Genomic DNA, 20,075 nt, shown 5'->3' with positions numbered 1-20,075 from the left:
ATCAGTTCGGTAGAACCGTTAATGAATTGAACTTAAATAATTAATCAAACAGCCATCTGGCAACTCTGTTCCGCACACACACATGCACATCTGATTCACGCCAGCTGCTCGGACAAGAGTTGCCTGATGTTGTACAGAAAAAGCAAGACGCCGCGTGGGATGAAAAATTCAGAAACTTTTGCTAAATTCTAACAAATCTACGATTTTAACAAAGAAGTCGCTCGATTGATTTAATATTGAGTGCTGGCTGCACATATTTGCTCTGCCGCATTTTGTTTATTTTGCTGTGCTGTTGGTTTATTGTAAGTGGTCACTTTGGTCATTTTTTTGCAAAATGGACGTACTTAGCCTCATCGCGGAAGTACAGCAGCGGCGTGCTCTGTGGGACACAAGCATTCCATTTTTTATTCGCAAGGTCGAATGGAATATACAGTGGCTGGATGTGTCTGACGCTTTGAAGGTGGACGGTAAGTTTCGGGGCGCGTCACATTTTACGCTGCGCTTCTATTAATGCATTATTGTCTCCCAACAGTTGCGACATGCAAGAAGCGCTTCAAAAGACTGAGGGAAAGGTACCGCTGCGAGATCCGGAAGATACAGCAGGGTAGCTTGCAAGTGTCCAACTGGACGTACTTTCGCAGCTTGGAGTTCATGCGCTGCATATTCGATCCAACCGGTCTCGTGGCATTCGCCCCCGAGCACTACGAGTTTAAATTTGAGTCGGAAGAGTCAACAATAATCTACCATGATCAGAAACTGTGGGATGACCTTAACTTCGATCTGGACAATGATGATTCGATAGATTTTGTAATTATGGGCGACATATTCAAGCGTGACTCGCCCGAGCAATTGCATCTGCCAGCGAATCACTCAATGCTGGCCGGGCCTTCGTCCTCGTATGACGGTCCCATTTGTAATGACAACTGCCTGATCAACAGTCAAATGACAACAACAAACGTAGCGGACTCACTTTCAGTAGCCAGCAGTCCTTCAAGATCCGAGTCCAATGACGATGCTGACTACAATTTTTTGGCTAGCCTTAAACCGCACGTGCAGTCCCTCTCGGACACGGGCAAACTCAAATTTCGCATGGAAGCCAGCCGCATTCTGATGGAACTAAAAAAAGAGGAGGCGACGCCTGAACCCCCCGGTATGGAGGCTGATACGGATCCAAATACATATTTTGTACCCAACAGCTATATGAACGACTATGAAGGCAATACGATGGACGAGTGCGAAGTTAAGATAGAAAATGAACCTTTGCTATAAGGTTCATAGATGTGGAATGAACATGAGAAACTATAAGCCGGAGAACATGGAACATGGAAAAAATGCGCTTAATCAAAATCCACACATATTCTTGTAATTCTTATCACCTTATTGAATATGTTTTTCCAAAATATATATTATGGTGGCAGATAATGCCCCGAAAGAGGGGATCCTTCTACTATCTGTCATACTAAGAAAGACAATTCTGATCATGTTCATGTACAAAGTTGAGCATCGATACATTGCAGCCAGGGCTCACAAGGTTCTATATCCAAGTCGCGTAGGATAAATACTAGATTGTTTTAACTAGTAATAGCCGAGAGAGATATATGAGTCAGGTTAACTGAGTTGAGCTGGGAACAGCGTTGTCACAAATAGTGCCCCAGTTCTTTGACTGATAGCCGGGAGACGTGTCTGGAGCGGGCTACGAACACGTTTGAACACGAACGCGTTCTGTTCAGTGCTGCCAGCGTAGCCCATTTCAGGTTAGGTCTAGCCTTTTTAAAAGTTGACTAGCTTATAATATTTGCAAATAGCTTATATAAGCTGTTTAGCATATTTTGAAAATAAATTCGGGTTATTTTAGCTTTAAATGTAAATTTCATCTTTTCTGGGTTTTTTGTTGGGTTATTTTTGGTGGAGAGAAAGAGGGATGGTGCGCTCTTTTTCAGAACATGGAAACATCGGAAACGCTTCCTTACGCACCAGATAACAATATATCCCTATGTTTGGGATAGGCAAAGCCGACCATGAAACGTGTGTGTTAGAGAGAGACAGAGCAAGAGAAAATGAAATTGTTTTCATCATTTTGGCTATAATAATTTTACGATCTGGTTCAAATTCTGCAGTCTAAAAGATATTGTCATTATCTGAGTTTTTGGTTATTTCGTTACTTTGAAATTGTGGATGCCACAGATTTTCGCCCTTTGTGGGGGCGGAAGTCGGCGGGGCGAAGCTTTGAAATATACTTGTAGCAGTGACATATCACATACGAGAATAAAATGTCGTTGCTCTAGCTCTTATAGTCTTTGAGCACTAGGCGCTCATAGGGACGGACAGAAAGGCAGACAGGGCTCAATAGACTCGACTATTGATACTGATCAAGAATTATATACTCTATGGGGTCGGAAACGCTTCCTTCTGGACGTTAAAACACATTCACTTTCACCACAAATCTAATATACCCCTATACTCATTTTGAGTATCTGGTATAAAAAATGAGCCCGATGGGATGAACAGGAAAAGTACAAATAACCGAAATTGAAACACCATTGAACCATTGCACGGTTTACTTATCGATACAGATCCAGATTCTAGCATGTTCCTGAAGTCAATTCGCACATTCAATTCATGTTTCCAAATGACATCATTTGGAGCAAAAGAAATATTTAACAATATTGCTGCAAACGGTCAACAATTTGATTCCACGTAATTGAGGAGCAACCTCAGCATAAGGAGCATGTTGGCCAGGTACGAAACATTTCCAATTTCTTTCTAATTATACAGCCAGGCTCGGTTTTTAACATTCACAAAAGTTTTCCGATTTACTTTTGAATACACATAAATTGGGGCTCCCGTTTTAACATTCCGCAAGATTTATTCGTTTTCAAAACGAAAACATTTTCGTTGACGAAATTAAAATTAAACGGCTTTTTATACAACGAAACTAACCTTAATTGCAAAAAGGAAAAAATAGATGACTTATTGATGCATTAATATAAACTTGACACCTATGTATATCAGGGTAATTTAACTTTTGCTTTCTTTATAGATAATTTTATTTTAACCCAACCTCAAATTTGGCGGAGCCTGCCTGATAAATCTGAATGCAATTCGAATTGCTTCCAAGGAGTTCAACACTGCGAATTTTATGCATATTTGAAATACCGTCATAGAAAATGTAATTTAAAAATATTTTAGAAGGGCTTACATGCATCGTTTTCGATAGTTTGCAGCACCTGGTCCAGATCTCTGAATAGTTCCGGGGTATTTTCCGGCAGTTCATCAGTTCGGTAGAACCGTTAATGAATTGAACTTAAATAATTAATCAAACAGCCATCTGGGAACTCTGTTCCGCACACACACATGCACATCTGATTCACGCCAGCTGCTCGGACAAGAGTTGCCTGATGTTGTACAGAAAAAGCAAGACGCCGCGTGGGATGAAAAATTCAGAAACTTTTGCTAAATTCTAACAAATCTACGATTTTAACAAAGAAGTCGCTCGATTGATTTAATATTGAGTGCTGGCTGCACATATTTGCTCTGCCGCATTTTGTTTATTTTGCTGTGCTGTTGGTTTATTGTAAGTGGTCACTTTGGTCATTTTTTTGCAAAATGGACGTACTTAGCCTCATCGCGGAAGTACAGCAGCGGCGTGCTCTGTGGGACACAAGCATTCCCTTTTTTATTCGCAAGGTCGAATGGAATATACAGTGGCTGGATGTGTCTGACGCTTTGAAGGTGGACGGTAAGTTTCGGGGCGCGTCACATTTTACGCTGCGCTTCTATTAATGCATTATTGTCTCCCAACAGTTGCGACATGCAAGAAGCGCTTCAAAAGACTGAGGGAAAGGTACCGCTGCGAGATCCGGAAGATACAGCAGGGTAGCTTGCAAGTGTCCAACTGGACGTACTTTCGCAGCTTGGAGTTCATGCGCTGCATATTCGATCCAACCGGTCTCGTGGCATTCGCCCCCGAGCACTACGAGTTTAAATTTGAGTCGGAAGAGTCAAAAATAATCTACCATGATCAGAAACTGTGGGATGACCTTAACTTCGATCTGGACAATGATGATTCGATAGATTTTGTAATTATGGGCGACATATTCAAGCGTGACTCGCCCGAGCAATTGCATCTGCCAGCGAATCACTCAATGCTGGCCGGGCCTTCGTCCTCGTATGACGGTCCCATTTGTAATGACAACTGCCTGATCAACAGTCAAATGACAACAACAAACGTAGCGGACTCACTTTCAGTAGCCAGCAGTCCTTCAAGATCCGAGTCCAATGACGATGCTGACTACAATTTTTTGGCTAGCCTTAAACCGCACGTGCAGTCCCTCTCGGACACGGGCAAACTCAAATTTCGCATGGAAGCCAGCCGCATTCTGATGGAACTAAAAAAAGAGGAGGCGACGCCTGAACCCCCCGGTATGGAGGCTGATACGGATCCAAATACATATTTTGTACCCAACAGCTATATGAACGACTATGAAGGCAATACGATGGACGAGTGCGAAGTTAAGACAGAAAATGAACCTTTGCTATAAGGTTCATAGATGTGGAATGAACATGAGAAACTATAAGCCGGAGAACATGGAACATGGAACATGGAAAAAATGCGCTTAATCAAAATCCACACATATTCTTGTAATTCTTATCACCTTATTGAATATGTTTTTCCAAAATATATATTATGGTGGCAGATAATGCCCCGAAAGAGAGGATCCTTCTACTATCTGTCATACTAAGAAAGACAATTCTGATCATGTTCATGTACAAAGTTGAGCATCGATACATTGCAGCCAGGGCTCACAAGGTTCTATATCCATGTCGCGTAGGATAAATACTAGATTGTTTTAACTAGTAATAGCCGAGAGAGATATATGAGTCAGGTTAACTGAGTTGAGCTGGGAACAGCGTTGTCACAAATAGTGCCCCAGTTCTTTGACTGATAGCCGGGAGACGTGTCTGGAGCGGGCTACGAACACGTTTGAACACGAACGCGTTCTGTTCAGTGCTGCCAGCGTAGCCCATTTCAGGTTAGGTCTAGCCTTTTTAAAAGTTGACTAGCTTATAATATTTGCAAATAGCTTATATAAGCTGTTTAGCATATTTTGAAAATAAATTCGGGTTATTTTAGCTTTAAATGTAAATTTCATCTTTTCTGGGTTTTTGTTGGGTTATTTTTGGTGGAGAGAAAGAGGGATGGTGCGCTCTTTTTCAGAACATGGAAACATCGGAAACGCTTCCTTACGCACCAGATAACAATATATCCCTAAGCTCATTGACTATTAAAATCACTTCAAAATTATGGGAAGTAATAATTTATAAAGCTTTTGCTGAAACATAACCTCAATAAATATTTGAATATTTTAAAGTTTAACTTATACACATTTCATATGTGTTCTACATATGTAATGTCTCATGTCAAATGTAAATGTAATGTAACATAACAAAGTTCGTAAGGTTCATTTTTTCGCCGCCAGAGGCAGGAGCTTTAACTTTACAGTCATCTTCTGTTAACGTAAAGGGAAAGCTATCTGGCGCCCTCTTTTTGCACACTCCAGCTAGCGTCTTTTTATTGAAACTCATGGTTGGCGTTTCGGCTAACAAAAATCGCCACATGGTGTGCTTTTGTGAAACACTACATACCACGGCACGCCACCAAGGATCTTTTTGTTACAAATAGTGATGGCGGTCCCTCGATATAAATATCGATAGCTAGAAAGAAAAATTCTTTCGAAAAGTTCGAAAAGAAATAAAACTAAGCGCGCACATTTAAATTGCGAATTTCTAAGAAGGTCATCGATTTAACGGATATATCGTTTGAACCTGCCTGAGGGCCACCTAATGCTATGCTATGGTGAGGAACGGCTTGCCACTGGTGGCAACGATTACTGCTCCCCCAAAGTTTCTTTGAATCCCTTATTAGCGATTCCAGCTGCTGCTGAGGTAGTCTGATCAGCACACCTACGATGCCTCCCAGTTCGAGGACAAGTCTGCCCTAGTCTCTTCCAGCGCCAGAGCAAAGCCAGGAGCCAGCTATGTGTCGTTAGTGTGTTTGTGGCGGGCACGCTTAAAAACAGGAAATTTACTTTATGCGTTCTTAAATGACAGGCCCCAGGATGAGGACCAGGACCCGCAAGAGGATGAGAATGTAAATGTGCTGGAGGAACATAAGCAGAGAAGAACGGGTGAAGCTCGAGGTGGAGCTGGGGCCAGAGGCATAACGATTACATTAGAAGCAGTAAAATTTTACAAAAATGCTGTACGTGAGCTGCCTCTTTGAATATGTAATGACGCCACGGAGAGAGTGCAATTTAAACACGCACATTGACACACTCTAATGCACAGACTGAAACACCCAAACACACTCCCGCAGTTACTAATGCTCACGTAGGGCAACCACAAGCGCCAAAAATTCTATTTGTGGTTAAAGCGGCCAACTTTATTACGGCTAAGAGTATGCAAAAAAAATAGTGAAAAGATGAAAGCCCCCTGGCAGGAGGGGCAATACATTTTACTATCAATTTTAGGGCCAGCATTAATTTGGGCAAAATTTTCGGCTCTCCAGTTGGATCAATTGTGGCCTACGTTTTATTTTGCGCCAGCTGGTGGAGGAGGATTTGTTGGTGGCGGCTAAGGTTAGGAGTATGGTTGTGGGTGAGTGGGTGATTGGGGGGCTACCTGTCAAAACTCTGGCTGTGCTGGCTGTGGCAACGCCGCTGGATTACGGACAGTGGGTCTAAAGATTCTCATTGAAATTTTTATTTGGAAAATGGTTAACTCCAAAGTATTTATGGCATAAATTTTATGCCATTATGGAGCATTTGGAATAAATGCTATGAAAATATCAATTGGAATTGAAAATGGAATTGGCAAAAATCGAGTCGGAATTTCCTAGAGACACTGGGATAACGAAAGGAAAGACTGTCCTGCGCCGATCTGAATGTTTTTAGCATACGATAGCTAGCATATACGATATAAAAATTCCCTTTGAACTAAGGTTGAGCTAAATAAATTTGAAACACTTTCGCTATTGTTTGTTCCACTGTTCGCCGTCTGTTCAACAATCCCATTCAACGTGACTAGGCCGGAGCCGAGGCTGAACCCATCGTCCAGTTCGGTCTGCTCTGACCAGACGCTCGTAGGCGTCCTGCGGTTTTCATTACATTTTAGATTTTTAACGAGTACATTTTGCAGTCGTTGTCGTCGTCGGCCTCGTCATCAACATTCGTCATCGTCCTTCCCATGCCCCCAGCTCCTGCCCCTACACCGCTCCGCTCCAACAGTTTCGGCTGCAACTTAAGCGGCTTTTCCCCTATTTTCGTTTGTGTTTGTGTATGTGGGGGCGAGTGTGTTAGAGAGAGCTGCCCCGGACGGTGGCAATTTAGCTAAAACGGTGAAGCACACGCCTACCTGCGCCCACAAAAACGCACTACACAAATTACTATTTATGTGAGTGCCCCAATGGGCGCCACCTTCTCTCTACTCTTCTGTAGCGCACTCCGTTGGTGCGGTTGAAATGAGCAAATTGTGTGCGATTGTGGCAGCCACAAAGGAAGGAAAAATCTAAAAAAAAAAAATACGCTTCGAAATAGGAGAAAGAGCAGCTCTAGTGCAGTGGGCCTTCTCTGCTGAAATTTGGGTCACGTGGTTAAAGTCTCCTCTGGTCCTCTGCCTCGTTTTACCATATTTTAACAAGCTTACTTCAAATAAATTAGATTTACTAAACCACAAAAAGGGCAGCCCCGAACAACACCCCGCATTGAGAGAAAATCGAAACCTACATTGTATGTATGTACGAAACTAATGTGAGGAAATCAGTGCAAGTGTGGAGAGGATGGCCACAAAACAAACAGGACTCGAAATGGACATAGGTCTGGCCTTGGGGGTATCTGACCTTACAAGAGGGCTGGCAGGGTTGGCCAGGACGAGGCAATTTTATGGCCAGACACGCAATTTGCGCCCTCGTCTATCTTCTAGTGTATGGGATTGGGCTCTTGTGCGTGTAAATGAGCCAAAAGACAAAAGAAAAATGGCCAACTATTTGCCATTTTAGTCACAAGGGACCAGACGACTTGGCCGGGGGAGAAGGAGAGCAGGGCTAACTGGTTGGAAATTCGATTATAGTTCCAATGAGAGGGGACTCCACCATGACGTCAGTGGGCAGTTCTCAGATGAAGGGTCCCTCCTGCTAAAGGATGACTGGCAGTACTGAAACTGTAAGGCAATACGCTCTGGTCGTACATCTGACTGATCAAGCAGGATAATCGGCATCCGGTTTGCAGGGGGTTTTCTCTGCGCTCAGAGTGGGTGAAATAGACAAATTGCATGTGACTCGGCGGCCCCTGATATTTATAGCCCCAGCCAGTCTCAGTACTAGTTATAACCCTTCTTTCAGTCCTACCAGCAGTCCAAGTCCCTGTCTCAGCCGCAACTGGGGAAGCTTGACGGGCAATTTGGCAAGCAGAACTCTGGTAGCGTAACTAACATTTATATTTGTCGCCAGGAGTGCCGTCTGAACAAACAAATGTCACACATAGCACGACGACGGCGACGGCGACGGCGACGACGATGACGAGTGGCAGGCAGGGAGCGGGAACTCCCATCGAGGACTGACTTTGAGGTCTCGTCGTTCCGCTCCTGTCAAGCGGTCGCCATTCAGCTCGCATGCAAATCAGCGAGGCGCCGGGATGCAAAACGGGTGGCTTGGCCCGCGCCGCTCAGACGGAATGAATGGGCCGAACCAAATGTTCAATTTTATGGGCCAACTCCCAGTCGTTCCTCTAGGCGTTCACATGTACTCTCCTGCTAAAAAGCCTTGGTGGATTATTAAAATATGAACTGCTTTGAACTATCTCTTATTGGGACCATTAATAAATTAATTATTACGTTGTACAGCTAGGATAACCTGATTCTTGTTTTTTATGGGATAGCTAAGACAAAAAAAATCCCAAAAGTATTCCACCTTTTTACATTTTCAGGCCAGAACCATGGGCAATAAAACAACATTGAGTGAAAACTCCAGAGAGTTGGCCTATACCCTTCATACATATATCATTTTAATACAACAAAACCTCGACGCCTCTTTGTTTGATTCTTTGGGACCTCGATCTAAGCCCCCAACCACATAACCACTTTCGGTCAGTTCCCTATTGGATTGGGAGTCTGGCTATCTCCGTATAACTAACTAAAAACCATTCACTTACAAAAAATCCCAACAACAGTCAACAACTAACCAACTGGGCAACGAAAACCAATTCAATTTGATGTACGAGCTTCAAAATAAATCTGAGCGGGGAGTTTGGGGTCTGAGGGTCCTTTGCTCTCAGCATTTCTAGGGAGATATCCTCTATATGGCCAAAGCATATTCAAATTCAATTACTTTGCATGCTCTGGAAACACAAGTGCAGCGAGAAATTAAATGAAATAAATTCTCAGTTCAGATATTTAATGAAAAAGAGAGGGTTACAAAATAGATGATAAAAACAACGGAAATTCTCTAAAAATAGTAACAAAGATTGCTCATACGCACTATGACTGTGTGACGCGCACAACAGCGCAGCAGTGCAGGAACAACCCAACAGAATGGGAAGAGGATGAGGAGGAGGAGCAGGAGCAGGAGGAGGAGCAAGAGCTCTGAAATACTAAACTGTCCGGCATGTTTGATGCACAAATCCCTCAACTGAAATAGATTTACGTCACTGCCAGCCGACGCGTCGGCAGGGGTTCGCTAGATGGATGGAAGGAGGTGCAGTGTGTGGGGAAGGGTTTTAGCCAACTGCAATAGCAATTGCGTTTGCTAGCCATTTTTGGGAGTTGCCTCTGAAGCTGCTGCCCGCTCTTGGCTTTGGCAATTTATTTGCAAATATTTTTCAACATCAAAAATATGCATTTCCTTTACCCTGCACATCCCTCGGCCCGACCTTCCAAAGTGCAGCAGTTGTTAGATTTTATTCCTTTTCGTTCCTCTATGGCCGATACGGCGTAAGCTGAGGCAGCAGATCCATCTGGAGCACCAGGGATATCTATTTTATTATAGGATTCTGTCATTGTGTACGACAAACCAACCTTATTAGACTAAGCTTTTTGCCTTACTCCTACACTTTATTTGCTGTCTAGATTTGCTTGGGCTTAAACTTTCTGTTTAGATTTTTATAAAATTCCATTGCGCATATGCCGCATTTCCCATGCATTTTCATCAAATTTATAAACCATCTAGGAATAAAAGAAGAGGCACGGTGGCATGGTGGTGATGATGCGAATTTATCCTGCCACTCAGTTGTGGAGCCCATTGACACATCTCGCTTTTGATTTGCCAAAGCCATTAGCACATCGCAGAGGAACAGACTGCAGGCGGCAGGACGACTGCAAAAATATCACAATGGCCGGACAGGACACTCTCTCCAACAGCTGGACACTAATTCGCACCACACATCGGCACACAGTGACTCTGGGACGCACATACACACTCTCAGGGACACATGGATATAGAGACACGCAGGTGACCAACGCTTTTCCCTTTGCGTGCGTGGCCTGATGAGTTGTCACATGTCGACGCCTGCAATCCGGCAATCCGGCAATCCGGCAATCCGGCAGTCCTGTATTTTCACTCTCTGGTTCTCCAACATCTGCCTAAGTGCCTGTCAGTGTCTGTGTGAACGTGAGTGCCAAAAACATTTGACTGAAAAACTATCGAGATGAAATTATGCAAAGTTTGGCTGCAAACATTTTTTAATTAAAGGAATTTTGGCCTGCGTCTGCGTTAGGATGATTTCGAACCCATTGCTGGACAACCGGCTTGTTAAATGCCAAAAGCACGCTTCACTGATTCGCCAGATGCCAGGGGGACGAGGATCGAAACCGGATAAAAGAGTTTGCAGCTGCAAAAATTCTGCTTCTGGCAGGAAAATTCGATTATTCTATTCCGCTTCTTACCCCGACAGCCCAGTTGTTGGGACAGGGCTCATATTCATTCATTTTCATTTACTGCTCCAGTTGTCAAGTTCTTAGATGTCTTTGGGGGAATCCGACTATATTTTAGGGAAGAGCTACTAAAGCCCCGGTATATTCGGGAAATACTCGAATTAAATTTAATTATTTAATCGCCCAATTGGCGTCGTTGCAAATATTTATTTCATGCTCTTTCATTAGGCTCAGAGTTACTAAATCCTTTTAATTGTAATCTCTTTTGTAGAAACGTCTTTCCATTGCGCTTTTGTGAAAGCATACAAGAAAAGAAGGGGTCGTCACAGCAAACAAGAAACAGACAGACAGAGAGTGAAACAGAAAGCCTAATATTGCCTGGCTAAGCGCACTCTTCATAAAAAACGAAAAGCCGACAGCAAGGGACACATAAACCAACAAAGAAATAGAGCCAAGGGCCGGACCAGTGAGCAGGACCATGATGGTAATGGAGATAATGCTCAGCCCGACGATGATACCGCCTCGAGGCCTCCTCAACCAGACAACGAGAACCAGCCACAACTTATCCATTTATGGCGCTTCATTTTTATACAACAAACACTTGGCACGGCACGCATCACTTGACTTGATTTTTAATTGTGCTGCTCTGCATTTCAATTGAAATATTAAAGCGGGTGCGGATGCGGATGCGGGTAAGAGTGAGAGTCCGTACCCAGCGGGCTGCCACACAGCTCCGACCTCCACTTAGCTCCACCCCCTCGCAGAAATCACTCACTCAGTCTCGCAGTCGGTTCTGGCTCTTTCTGGATGGAAACGTGCTGCACCATTTCTTTCAGTGTAACACAGTTCATCCTCAGCTCTTGTTCAACAGCTTGTCAGACAGACAGATACCCAGCCCGAGCCACACCCCTGCGCAGACAGTAGTCAGTTGTAGGCCTTTTGAGGCATAAAGATAACTTAAGTTGTCGCCACCGGAGGGACAAAGTTCAGCAGCAGCAGCAGCAGTCGCTCTTTAGCTTGAGGGGAGGCACTGGAGTTCACGTTTTTCTGCCAACAGAGGGGTTGTCGGGTTGAGGAGGATACCGAAGAGGATGCTTATATAATAAAGTGATTCGAGTGCTCGCTGTGCAATGACAGCTCTTGTAACGGGTTGTCCATGGAGCTGGCTGCCAGATGAGCAGCGGCTCTGCAGCATTCAAGAAATCATGAGCAGGTCTATAAATTCTATAAGCAGACAGACAATTAAAAATTCCATTTGTGGCCGCGTAGGGCAATATCCCCCGACCCAATCACTGAAGGCTCTGAACAGTGCTTCCCCAAACATGACAGACCCCTCCCCCGATTGCTGCCGTCAAAAATTGAATCGAAGTAACGTCATCTTTCTCTCGATCAAACTATTGCTCTATTCGATTTATACTTTGGGTTCCGTTTGATTAGTGCAAATCAAAACAAAATTATGCTTGAATATCCGACCCGCAGCAGGAAGTCTCCGTCGCTCAAGGTCTCTCACATCCCCACAATAGAGCGTCCCACGAAAGGAAGAAACACCAGTCCAATGATGATGCCCCACATCCAGTCGCAGCCGCAGCTGCAGGTCTGGTCGAACCCGGGTCAGTATTTGTCAGACGACCTGAAACAACGTCTTCTGGTGCTCTAAATGGAAGTAAACGCATAGAAGGCCACAAGAAATAGATGCGGGTTCGGGATTTGCTAGTTCTTATACGACAGAGTCTTAGTGAAGAACCACAATAAATTTTTACCGTGTGAAAAGTGTACCTTTATTGGAAACTTTTATTAAACGTCTCTTGAAAATCAGACACTAAAAATAGTCCCAAACGAAGGATACTTTTCCCGCAACACTTTCCACAGATAAGCAACAAGAAGAAGGAGGAAAACTTTGTTCGGCTCCCAATAAACAACCATTGTGTGTGGAGGAGTCGTAGGAGGAAATTGTTAGTGATATTTTACAGTTAAAAGACGGTGGCTACTCGTAGTCGGAAAATTATCTCTGAACGGGTGGCTGTTGACCGCAGAACGACGACAATTTGTGTCTAGTGCGGTGCCAAAAATAAAATGTTTATCGCGGCCAGTTCTCTCGCTCTCTTGAGTTCTTTTTTACGAGTACAGTCAATAATTTTAACGTCTAAATGTATACCGGGTTCCACCTTATGACGCAGAAATTGAAAGAGTTGAGAGAGACCACTCTTTGAAAGGCTTTAAAAATCGGTCACATAGGTGGCATAAACGCGACTCATTTATGTATTTATAAGCCCAGAGTCACAGCCAGAACCAGCGCTAGACAGACAATCGGAGGAATCGAGCTGATTGCTTGGCTATATATTCACGTCCCTCGGCTGACTAATTAATTTTACACCGTTTATCGTTGCGTTTCGCGCACATATAGCCTAAGCCATACAAATCAATCACCGGAGAGTTTTAGCATGGGAATTGGAGCTCCCTGTTCCACGAGGTCGGGTCAGGGCGGGGTCGGGGTCGGGGTCGGTGGCCAATTAGCAAAGCATACACAATAGTACACATACTCTTTGCATGGCGCCAGGCCGCCGCCAGGAGTACGACGGGACAACCACGACAACGTCAGCGTGGTAAGCACTTAAGACAGATGAATGAAGTGGCAAACACGGCAGACAGCTCCAGTGCCACAGTCAGTGCGAGTGCGAATCCGAGTCCGAGGCCCGAGAGTCCAGCTCAGAGGCGTCGACTGGCCGCCGACATTTACAAATCAGCAGTCATTATTTAGGGGGCTCCGACCGAACGGAACAGCGTAGAACAGAACAGGGACTGGACCCAATCCTGCGATGACTTTAATTGATTTTACCAAAGTTTCCATATCAGAACGTTCCATAAGAAGTTAACAATTTCTCGCATGGGTGTCATCGGCAGTTGAAGGAGCATGAGAGTGAGCTGAGGACTCCAGCCAAAACAGGCACTTAATAAGCAGAAAAAGTTTCCGCCAAGAAATATTATGCAAAGTTCAGCAGTTAAAAATGAAATGTTGCAAAAAATTCAAATGAAAATTGGATATGATGAAGTCAAAACTTTCAGTCAGAAGACAGACTGCGGTTATGACTGGGCGAAAGACTGTGAAAGTGGCTCCAACTTCTGGGGCCTGGGCTGCAAGACTTGCGTTAAGTTTCCCCCTGCTGGGTTTATGGTGGGAGGCCGCTTAATGGCAGTCCCAGGCTCAGGCCCCTTCCTTACCCAGTCTGGCTAGACAGTCACTCAACATAAATAGACGCAAGAGGCTAAATCGTTGACTGCAGGAGATCTTCTACTACTTCTCTCACTCTCAGCCCAAGCCTAACCAGCGTTTGCAATCCGTAAAAAAGAAAGCGAAGCCAGGGAAAAAGATGGACAAGTACAAAAAAAAAAACAAGGAAAATGCAACAAGAAGAGATAGAGCGAAAGCAAGTGCAAATAAAATGGGGAAAACCGAGGCAATTTTTCAGCTTCATTAAGTAACCGCAAAGTTTGTTTTATGTGCGGTGGGGATACAAGCCAAGCTAGAGAAGCGGAGAAAGTCAGAAAAATGGCGAAGTGAGGGATACATATGAGAAAAGCAGAGCAGGGAGTGCAAAAAAGTTAAAAGTCTGGTCATTAGACAACGTAAACAAAATATTAAGCATACGCCAAGTGGTCCAGAGTGAAAATTAATGGATCAAGGAGTAGGGAGCTAGAGCATTGAAAATGGAAACAAATTTATCAAGCAAACACATTTATTCGAGCAAGAAAAGTGTTCATATGAAAGGATGATTAGACTTTATATAAATAGAGACATCATCTATTGATGAACACACTCAGTGTCTCTCTGCTCTGGTCAACAATCCCCCGAGCAAACAAAAAGATAATCAATGCCATCCCAGGCAAGAGCTGCATTAAGTATACGCCAGAACTATATGCAAAATTGCTTGCAGACTCAGAATCCGAATCACTAATAAACTCATAAGGAAACCGACCAATACTCTACATTGTTGGTACAGCACTGCCAAGGCCCAAATAGTTTTGGCCATGGGACATTGACAAATATCTAAAGCGCCAGGAGCAGAGCCACAGCCATAGCCAAAGCCATAACCAGAATAGACTTGGCCAAAGGAGATTGGCTGCATTTTGTGTTAACTCAGCAACAATTGTTGGAATTGGAAGGTGCCCTGCTATCACTTTGCAGATTGTTCGGTTTGGTTGGGTTGAGCCTTTGGCTGGGTTTCAGCTTTGGCTCTGGCCTTGGTCTCGGCGTCAGCTTTGGATGGCCGCCAGGCAGGGAGGAAATTAAAATTTATATGGCATACAAAGCGAGGCAGATGCTGACTGCAGAACCATGGCCCACTGATGGAGGCATATTCTGGAGTTTTGCTATTTAGCATGCCTTCTAAGCCACATTCTTGGTCGTGACCGAGACGGTGGTAAAGGCTGGAGGCGGAAAACGTGGCTGCCATTAATCTGCCAATCGGCCATTTACCGCTCTGCCAAGTTGTTGCCAATGGTTTTCAACTGGGTTAAGTGTTTTGGCATTCCATCAATGATACTTAGTTTTTTTCTTCGTACACAATCCCCAAACACTTCCTGGGTATAATTATAGCCTTTCCCTGCGGTGGGGTTGAATGCATTGGGCTAATCAACAGTTGGACGGAAAAGGCGGAATGGCCCACAACGGCTGTTTTATCTGCCACCATATCAGAAGATCTGACTACTGGCGAGTCCTGGGAATCGGACATAGGGCCGGACATTCCTCGTGTGCGTGTACAATTTAAATCAATTATGCGTTTGGGGCCTAACCATATAATTTTGCAAGCATGTTGATGAACAGGGCGGGAAGAGTCACAGTAATAAGAGCAGAGCGCCATTTCAGGAAAATTAATGAGTCGTGCAATTTATGGACACTCCTTTTCTCTGTGGTAAAAATAAATCCTTCCAAAGCAATATGGGTCCAAATATCGGTATTGCAGGTACGACTATGCTCTGTCTCTGCAAATGAATTTTATCTGACATTTGATTTAAAACGTATTACCGCACACCACTTGACCGACAGCTCTACACCCATAATATCTATTCTGAAAGGAGGAAAAGAATCAGGAACTGGTGCAGGAATAGTACTAAGCGATAGGGCAGGACCAGGACCCAGACCAGGACCAGAGCCTGGAGTGTAACGAATAAAGGCCGCAAGCCAAAGACAACTGCAAAAGATTATAGGGACACATTTTTATTAATGTGCTTAAGGAAAAAAGACCCAACAACTGGTATCTAAATTACGACCCAAAAGTGGAGGTGAAACAGGAGCAGAACAGACTGTGAACAGACGCAGACATTCCCGGGCTTTAAGTTGATGTCGCCACAGTGACAGTGGCAGACGGAAAGGCACACCCGAAGCCAAACCATATGGCAGACAAAACATGTACTTACGTAGGATATTGATTGATTTATTGCGACTTCTCTGGCTCTTCACATACACACTCGCACTTCCCTTGCGGCTTTGCACAATGAATGTCGCACACACACATTGTCGGCTGGGGGCCTGTGGCAATTTTTGGGGAAAATATTAAATGGATCTGAAGAGGCAATTGCAATCGATTGAATGCAGCAGGCTTTGAATCCTTTTTGGGAATGTGTCAGGAAGAGATCAAGGAACCCCCCACAGATGTTACTCACTCTGTTTTTTTTTTGTTTTTCTAGTGCGAATTGCTTTCTTCAGTCACTTACCTGAAACAGAGAGAAATCAAGATTAGAAATTGCACAATTTCATCATAAATATTAAGAGTTCAATTTCATTTCACTGAAACAGCAAACAATGTTTTCCTATGACCTTAAACCATTCTTCTGTTCGAGTACTCGTCCACCTTCCTCCACCGAGCAGCCTGCTTGTTCGAGAACCTAATTCCCACATCATCAACAATTGACAGCACATGACGCACATTTTTGGCATATGTATATTCGTTTAGGGAAGGGAAGCCCCATCGCAGCCCCTTCTGAATGGCAAATATGCATAACGGCCTAACCCAAAAACTATGCCTGGCCCTGTGTGGCCCTGTAGCCTCCCTCCACTCGGTGGATATCCACTTCCCCAGACGAAAACAAAAACCGAAGTACCGAAAAAGCGATAGCAAAACAATATACAAGGAAAGAAGAGGAAGAATTTCTGGCGCAAGGCCAATTCGGAACACGGACACACACACTCGAACACGGTCCCATGTCTGGGTAGGAATCATACATAAAGCAATCCAAAGGAGAAGCAGAGAGATTGAGAGACTGAGAGCGAACCCTCGTACGGACTGACGACGGACTGAGAAAAGGAGCAAAGGAATTAGTAAGTGTTTTGTATTGTTTTCGATTGTTTGTTGGCACCCGAGCATAAATATGATATTGATGAGGATGCACACTCAACCCCAGATAGAGGGCACCAGAAAGTAGGAAACAAAACGAGCAGATTCTTGTAGGGTGTTTTGTGAGAATTTTATTTCAGGCAGAAGGAAGGCCCCGAAGGAGTATCCAACCGAATTAACTAGTAATTTTTGGGAGCACTTTAAACCAAGCTGACTACACGAAGGTCGCATTAAAAGGAACAAAATGGGTGGTGTTGAAAGAGATTTGAACACTTGAAGACGACTAGCCCAAGCACCAAGAAAAAGTACCTATAAGGAGTACTCCAATAAGAAGTTTTCTTGGGTTTTCTACCACCTTAAAGAATGCTAAAGATGTTCTCCCACTTAGCGCCTAAAGCCGCTTAAAACGAGGTGAGATGGAAGCCTGGAATGCGCAGCCAAGCAAATCCTGCAGCGAACACTTCTAATGGATACCTCTCTGCCACAGCCAACACTCTCTCTGTATCTCTCTCTTACTCTCTCTACGAATACATACTTACACATACATATATAGAAGAGTTTGATTTATTGCCCCTCCTACTTCAGTCACCCACTTGACACTCGACACTTTGTGGCTCTCCAATCAGCGTAAGTTGATTGAACTTTGCATAATTTAGAACGACGACAGCGAAGACGATGATGGCTTTTTCTTACTATACCTTGATGTCATCAACTTGGCCACTGCATCTAGCTGTTGAACTCAGTTAATAACCAAGACTTACACTTAGCACCCCAATATGAGGCTCAACAGATTCCTAGGCCAGAGTTCTGCTTTTCCTATCTGTTTCTGTTTGCAGTTAAATATTTTAGTTGCTTTGCAGCTGGTGAATTGATTTCTTAATGAAATACTCGTATATTAACTATGACTATAATTATTTTTCTCCCCACTTTCACATTTTTTCGAGACCTGGTCACTAAATAATTATAGGCTTTTTAGCTTTTAAATAAATTTTTGCTACATTCTGACAAAGCTGGCTGCGTGCTTGAATATTTAATCAACATTTTATATGCATATTTGTGTTTTCTTAGACCCCACCTTCTCCGCCACACCCACAGTCCTACCGTCATGTGTAAAGCGATGATGTAGGGCGCACTTGCACCTGCAACTTTGTAGTCTAACAACAACTGCTCCTCCTCCCACTCTGCCACACACTCGGACCACTTCCCAGCCGTGTTGGCATTTAAAAGTTAGAGCTCAGTGGTGCTAGCACAATGTGCTTGGGTGGGTGGTGCCGAGTGACTGGCATAAATCACTGGGGCGCCACGCAGTATGCAACATTATTTTTAGTTCAGCATTGTAAATACTCGCTGCACCTTTATGGCTAAAAAAAATGCGATGGCAGGTCTTTCTCATTTTCGTCACACGCATTAGGTAAAGTTTTGTGTGCTTCAGGAAGGAGGAATAGTTCCAGGTGGTGTCTAGGCAGGTCCCCTCGTCTGTCGTTGACATCACTACGGGGCCAGGGCCAGGACCAACAAAATCCGCGACTGCGTTTTATTAACCCCTTGTGATCGATCCCCGTAGAAGGAATACGAGTTGGCATTAGGCGCAAGTTCTTTCCCAGTCTTGAATCTTAAGATCTAAATAAACGGGAAATCGGAGTCAGATCAGACCTTGGGTTGAAAGGAGAAGCCAACTTTGATGAACCTTAAGAATCCCTATACCATTTGGGGGAAACAGGAAACTAAAACATTCATGTACATATGTTTAAACTGACTTTGTTTATCTGAAACAACCCAGGATCCGGCCTAGCCGCGGTCTCACATGCTCCAAAAATAACCAGGAGAGCACATCTTCATCTACATCTATAGCCATGTCCCATGTCCCCCAGCTCCTACATAACAAGAAGAGGTGGAAAAAAGCACCAGAGCACGCATGCTTCTGGGATGCAGCTGGAGTATGGCCTTTCCTGGACTTGTAAACTGCATTTGAAGAATTTACACAAAATTAAATTGAATTTACGCTACGCTTGCACAAAATATCAATGAATGTCATGTAGTGAAACAAACAGAAAAAATGCAAGGAGTAGAGAGAGACACAGAGGTTGGGAAAGTAGTTGAAGGCATGTCCATGGCAATGGAAGGACGCTCCAGAGCACCGCAAAAAGCCAGCTGCTTTCTATCAAAATTCAAATAGTATTTTCTTTGCTCGTCTCCTGCTGTCGTCTGCTTGTTTAGCATGCGTGATAAGCAGCCAGCAAAAAGCGATTTCCAGGACACACACTCCATCCCACACCGCACACCTTTCCCCCACGTCGTTGCGAGTCCTTGCAGCTTGTCCATGTAGTTTGTTGCTTGTTGCATGGCTAAACAAGGAAGCGGAGTGAAAGCGTGGGTTGGATTTGGGGAACATGGACAGCAAACTATAGCAGCCGCGCGTGTACCCATCTCAGCCTCATCCCTTCTGTTTGCTCCACGCACAGTGGAGCCTCTCCACATACGTGCAGCAAATGAATCAAAACTTCAAACAGCATCAGGCGGCAAAGTAAAGCCATCTAACATACACATGTGTTGAAAGCTGGAAAGGGGTGGAAGGGCAGGAAGCTGGGAAAGCCATATATATTATTTAAAAATAATTCTAAAAATTCTCAAGTAGAATGTAGTAGGATGTTTTAGGTATCCAATGTGTCCTTTGTAAAATCTTAAAAATTTTACTCCAATTTTCATCCAAAAGCTACAGAAACTTTGAACGTATTGAACATTGGCTTGGCAATTTTTTAACCTGCCTAGCACGTAATCTTTAAAGCTAAAGGATCATTTTTGTTACGCATAAAGATATTG

The 20,075-nt window shown here is 43.9% G+C and overlaps 3 protein-coding genes across 13 annotated transcripts in view; 2 read left to right on the top strand and 1 right to left on the bottom strand.

Annotated features, from left to right (window-relative positions):
• LOC108153300 (CUGBP Elav-like family member 4) overlaps positions 1 to 20,075 on the bottom strand; it is a 318,810-nt gene that overhangs the window by 252,214 nt on the left and 46,521 nt on the right. The gene's annotated exons all lie outside the window — the stretch shown is intronic.
• LOC117186224 lies at positions 131 to 1,455 on the top strand. The gene is made up of 2 exons (XM_033386653.1): positions 131 to 467; positions 533 to 1,455. Exons 1-2 carry the CDS (start codon positions 335 to 337, stop codon positions 1,267 to 1,269), a joined length of 870 nt encoding a protein of 289 aa, XP_033242544.1. The 5' UTR covers positions 131 to 334; the 3' UTR covers positions 1,270 to 1,455.
• On the top strand, positions 3,402 to 4,715 carry LOC117186223. Its single transcript, XM_033386652.1, has 2 exons — positions 3,402 to 3,739; positions 3,805 to 4,715. The coding sequence occupies exons 1-2, from the start codon at positions 3,607 to 3,609 to the stop codon at positions 4,539 to 4,541; spliced, it is 870 nt and encodes a 289-aa protein (XP_033242543.1). The 5' UTR covers positions 3,402 to 3,606; the 3' UTR covers positions 4,542 to 4,715.

Source organism: Drosophila miranda, chromosome XR (assembly GCF_003369915.1).
Source record: "Drosophila miranda strain MSH22 chromosome XR, D.miranda_PacBio2.1, whole genome shotgun sequence".
Classification (NCBI taxonomy): Eukaryota; Metazoa; Arthropoda; class Insecta; order Diptera; family Drosophilidae; genus Drosophila; species Drosophila miranda.
Note: the sequence above shows the minus strand (reverse complement) of the source record. Positions and strands in the feature narration are given on the sequence as shown.